Source organism: Tachypleus tridentatus, chromosome 6, assembly GCF_004210375.1.
Source record: "Tachypleus tridentatus isolate NWPU-2018 chromosome 6, ASM421037v1, whole genome shotgun sequence".
In the NCBI taxonomy this organism is placed as follows: Eukaryota; Metazoa; Arthropoda; class Merostomata; order Xiphosura; family Limulidae; genus Tachypleus; species Tachypleus tridentatus.
The window spans coordinates 88,172,029-88,178,028 of record NC_134830.1 but is presented as its reverse complement, the minus strand read 5'-3'; the positions used below and the strand labels follow the sequence as shown (position 1 = coordinate 88,178,028).

Below are 6,000 nucleotides of genomic sequence, written 5' to 3'. Positions count from 1 at the left end.
CACCTGCAGTTACAGGTATCAGAAAATTTTATGCATATATAAACAAAGACAGTAAATGAAAAAATGTACAAATACAATATTAATTCTTACAGATAGGGTGAACGCATGTTTATCTTGCTGAACAACCTCTAATTTTATTAAGACTTACTGGTGGCTGGGGTAAGGATAGTTTTAAAATTGTCCACAGAAGAATACACTATGAAGTCGTCCGAAGCATGGTACTTCAAAATTCATAGTTTACCTACGTCAATTACACTGCACAACAATTTTTTTTTAAAGTTTTTGCTGATTGTGACAGGTACCTGGTGGGTATGCACAAATATAGTTTTGGTTTTGCTTCATCACGTAGGAACTCTGAGAAATAGACAGTTAACTGTTTACCGGCAATAACGTATTTAATTGCGTTTATGTTTCTAATACGCTATTAAGTTCAACATAATTAAGTGTTTTGCTCCTGATTTTTGTTTGTATTCAATGTCCGGTGCATCACGTTGCAGTGTCCAACAGTAGTTAGCAAGTATTGACAGATTCCAGTTGCCCTGATATCGATTTTCCATTGTAGCAATGTCGTGGTGAAACTGAAGATTTCGATTAAATGGTACGTGATGGGCAAATTTGGATGTGATTTTCGTGATCAGCAGCCAAAAATCTATAAGGTACACCCAACAATGTTCAAGAAGCAAAAACTTTGTTGTGCAGTGTTATTATTCCAAATACAAGGGGAATAAACCCGAACTCACACACATTTTCTCTAACACGCTGCTAGATATATGAATGTACAAGTTTAATGCGCGTGTTAAACTTATTTTTTATAAGTGATATTTTATCACAAAATTGTTCATGAATTATGTGTTGTGTAGTACATGTGTTATGAATTGGTGACTATTATATTACTAGTGTTCTAGGTTTTTTCGCTGATTTAGTTGAGTATTAATTACTGCATCATAATATCTAGTAGTGTATGGAACGTTCTAAACTTTTGTTGGGATATGGATGTGTCGAAAATTTAGTTTGAAAGATAGATCTAATGTATATGATTATGAGTTTACCCATAAAGAGAGCATAGTGGCGATTTTGAAAGTGAAGTTATTACAGATTGTATTGTAATAACAGAGCATAGAATAATAATTCATATTGCAATTCTAAAGTAACTGAACCAGCAAGTGTGGACTTTGACAAAAAGAGTAAATTATTTAAAATTCTGGATACAAGTGTGATAATCAAGAGGGCAACGTACATATAACGTATGTACGTTTGAGTTGTTTTAATATAAGAGGATTGTGTTCTGTTTGTTACTGTTGAAATTATCGCCAAGTCACAAACACCTACTCTCATGAATCCTACCCGTACAAAAACTCATTCTTGGGGGTTTAACATACAAACAAAACCATGTTCCTAAGTCTGTATTTGGGTAAGTATTATGTAAACTTTATCTAAGCACGATTGCTAGTGCTAGTTTTTGTGAGAATTGTCTACTTCTTAGCAAAAGAACAAATCCCACATTCTACAAAGTATGAAAATATGATTTATCATCTTATGCTACAAGACTGAAGCAATGGATGGAGAATTAGAGTGACCATTCAACAGGTGAGCAGAAATACAGCTTGTACTCTGCTGACATGTACTGTAAAGGTTCTAGATGATTTAACGCCCTGAAATTGAATTACAAATATTAATCTATAATGGTTCAGGAATCGTCTGATACCGACAATATGTGTCAGTTGTCAAATTCGATTTACTATATAACTGTCTTTGTGAAGTAAAATATGTGACAGATTTACTATTACGTATATTTATTTTAATATCGATGTTTATATCAGTTAAATATATATCTAGACATGGATGTAACTTATACGGGTAAATGTGTATTGTCAAATTCCTGCCTATTCACTAAATTTGTAGAAGATTCTTGTGTGTAAGAAGCAACAACTTATTTTACGAAAGCACTAGTGTATCGTCAAGTATTGTTGCCAACTGAAATTTCGAGAACTTCGCCTAATGTTTATAAATTGACGCGTTAAGAGGCAATATATTTTGTTGGTTTACTACCTTATATGAACGAAAAATGCTTTTTCTTTGGTTCAATTGAACCATCTGTAGTCAATTATTTTATAGTACAGTATTTTGCAATTTGTAGAATTTAAATTAATTCTCCCCTTTTCCAGTTGAAAGTTCTAGATTTAACACCACTCATTATTGAGACTACCATGTCAGAAGTATCATTATGGTCAGAACTAAAATGTCTAGGAACTGCAAGTTCAGTGTAGCTTCTTCTTACGTCTGTAGGATGTTCAGATAAACAATCGTCCAGTCTGTGGGCTTTCTTCAAAGAATAGCTTGTGACGCTTATGAAGTTGCAACGTACACTATGTAATTCACTCAACTATGATATTATAATAGTTTGAACATCTTCAGTACATGGTGTTAAGTAAAAAGTATCTTGTAATATTTATTACTTTCTTTACATAAAATAAAACTAAATTTCACAAACATTCAGGTAAGAAAAAAGATGAAATGGAGAAAACACCATTAAAAATTAAAGTGACCATCATTTCAAAGTTTCACCATTAACAATTTTCCAACCTTAATATTGATTTGTAGCTCAGTTCTACTACCATGGTTTGTCAATGTGCTGGTTCCCATGGAACCTTTGTTTTTTCTTCTGACATTCTCTTTATCTGTCATTGAAATTTCTTCAGTGTAGAATGAAAGGAAGATTCATCTAACTCTTTAAACTTTTGGCAGTAAATAAAACCTCACAATGATGGATTTAACTACAAAAAAAAGAAAGGAGTAGACGTAGTAGCAAGAGAAGTATCACATGGAGTTGAAAACTCTTCACTTGTTAGCTTCCCTAGAGTTAACTTTCAGTATCATTGTAGTCTTTTAAGACCAGCCACTTTAATATGTAGTGAGTTTTAATTTTTAACTACCAAAACTAGCAGCAAATAAACATCTTCCATGTATTTTCATAATGGTTTAATCATTATCATAAACACTTTCATGGGAATATTTTTTACCAGGCAATAAAATTTTTGTTTGATAAAAGCATTATACCTCAACTCTACAATACAAGATACTGATTTTAAGCAGTTACAAAAATTTAATATATAATACAGTCAACAATACAGCATGTTACAAACTGAACAATGTTATTAATCAACACTGAAAAAATTTATGTCCTATAAAACTCTGAGTGATTATTTCAGATTAACCTATTTAGTTAGTGATACTCACCACACTGAAAAACAAAGTTATGTATTAATTTATTAGTTCAAACGTAGTGAATAAGACAACAGCTTCGGAAACAGTGTAACTGTCACTATATTAAGTAAAACTTGTACTTGCAAACAATGACACAAAATTCTCAATCATTTTCAGCATGCTTTAAAGTTACATCTTTTCCATCTTCCTGTTCTTTCCATCGAAGAGCTTTTAGTACTGGTATTTCATTTAGCTTTTCTATTGACAACAAAGCCCAATTCACTGCAGTAGGTTTTGAAAGTCTTGGTTCACACTGAATGATTTGGGTTGGAGTAACAATGACATCTACAGTAACATCATGATCTCCAAAAACTTGCTGAGGAAGTCTGTCAAATACTTGACAATCATGTACTGTTGTTACAACTATAACATCTTTATTGACAGCTCCAATTGTTGACATTATGGCATATTCCAGATCTGCATATCCTTCACCTTTACCAATGCGATGACCTGTGGAAATCAAAGACAATACTAAATATTTTATTGTAAAAAACAACAACAAAAAACATTTATCAACACTTAGATAACTTGAATTTTGTATTTACTTTTGGTAAATCTTATGAACCTTACAGCATTATCAAAATATTTGTGATAATCTATTTCAGACATTTATATTACAAGATTATAAATATGAGTACAGAAGGTTAGTATAGCAATGATTAACAAAATTGTTTAACTTATTGATGTCATTATGGTTTTATAATTCCAATTTCAGCTGGATAGAATTCCTAGGTTAAGTACCAGGAAATTGGAATAGAGTCCACAGCTTCAACACATTTCACATGTAGCTGAACTCAGAATTTGGCATATGCAGTGCAATTTTGCCAGAAGGATGATTAAAAATACTCTACCCAAGTAATTGCTTTTTGGAAATAATAATGGAACATAAAACATGTAAACTGCAAAGGATTTTTCCCCATTACTCTTAATTTGTTCCTGATTAATACAAGTTAAGAATATTAGATTATAATGCTTTACACCAGCTTTCAGCATTTGAAACATCATTTTTGAAAATATTTTTTTTCTTACTAGTGAGAAACTTACTGTATGGAAAAATTAATTTAAAAATACAATAACAGCAGCTTTTCCAGTAGGCATTCTGATTTTAATTATTATTAGTAACTGAATATCTTTTAACTTGTGTGAAACAGTTAAAAAATCTGTTACATGTCATTATGTTTTGATATTCAAAAATAATTGTCAAGAATGTAATCTCAGAACACTTGTACACATATTCATTAAAATTTTATATACGAAATAAATATAACACATGAATTTATACATAGTTAAGGACATAGACCTACTACATATTAACTAATATAGTTAAAGAAGGAACACCTAGTTTTCTTTAATAAGTAACCTATTAAACCTTATTAAACTACTGTAACTACTGTAAAACATTAGTAGGTCTTGTCTCAACTGCCAATTGCTTCTTTAACAATTTAAAATACATTTAAATCAGTTTACAGTTTTAAGGTTGTATTAAACTACAACCTTAAAATCTTCACATGGTGAGATTTCTAAAAAGAAAGTTCCAAGAAGTAAGAGTTTATATCATTATAAATTACTAATATCACAAAAATAACATATTTATCTGGTTATTTATATTGATCTACATATTTAACATTAAATAATTTGTAAATAGAAATTCATTACAGGGTAGCAGACACCACAATATACTTAGTCATAAAATCAAACATTTTAGCATCCAGTGTGTGCCTGCAACATTCTCCTTTGAACCTAACATTAGTAGGTCTTGTCTCAACTGCCAATTGCTTCTTTAACAATTTAAAATATATTTAAATCAGTTTACAGCTGGAGGACTACAGTTAGAATGGAACTACCTTTTTAGGTGTTCATCAGTTATATAGTATTTAACAGACAACAAACAAAAATAAGTAAGAATAAGGTACTGCATTCCTAACCTCATGAAACATTAGACATATCTTAAAATAATATATCAGTCCTTTACATCAACTTGTAGTAATCAATACTGTGAAAATGTTTTCACACAGTATATATGACAACTTTGAGTTAAACTTGCTTCTCTTTTTCTATTATGGTTCTGTAATATGATTCTGGAATGTCATAATACTCATTAACAATTATCAACTTTGGTTAATGAAGATGAGTATTTATATATGAAATCATGCTAATGAAAGTAAAATAATAAATTTGAGCAACTCCATCAATTAAATGTAACATTTCTCATTCCTAAATGCTCATGATTATTTCTTTGTTGATACAGATACCTGTTTGAAAGTTTACAACTTAAACACTAGTAACAAAAAATCACAAATAATGTGCAACTTGAACACTTTTTTAATCTACAGTTTTCAATTTTTCTTGGAATATGATTTTGTAATATGTTCATAATAGCATTGTAGGACCATTTAGTACCCAATTTTAAAAACAATAAATCTGTGTTTTTAATTCAAGTTGACATATCAATTAAGTGAACTAGTATGTTGTAATTAAAGACACTTAGGTATAACAAACAATTTGATATTTTGGGATTTTGGCAAGTGTTCTGTGTCAGATTCCAATGACTGGCAAAATTTGAATATTTACACCTAACAAGTATAACCCTAAGTAAAAAAATAATTATTTTTAACAGTTTATTACAATACTTACTGAAAATACTCATACCATTAACACAGTTTAAGGAGTTTTCTTATAACCCCAACAATTATTCAGTGTGTTTTTATAATCTATTCCTTCCCTTTTTACACAAAA

General features: G+C 30.2%; 1 protein-coding gene across 3 annotated transcripts in view; it reads right to left on the bottom strand.

Annotated features, from left to right (window-relative positions):
- Positions 1-2,972: 2,972 nt before the first annotated feature.
- The window catches only part of lost (methenyltetrahydrofolate synthase domain-containing protein lost), a 37,329-nt gene continuing 34,301 nt past the window's right edge, over positions 2,973-6,000 (bottom strand). For all 3 annotated transcript variants that reach the window (XM_076505951.1, XM_076505953.1, XM_076505952.1), the window contains exon 5: positions 2,973-3,714. In XM_076505951.1, the coding sequence (XP_076362066.1) occupies positions 3,368-3,714 (347 nt within the window). In that variant the 3' untranslated portion in view covers positions 2,973-3,367. The remainder of the gene's footprint in view (positions 3,715-6,000) is intronic.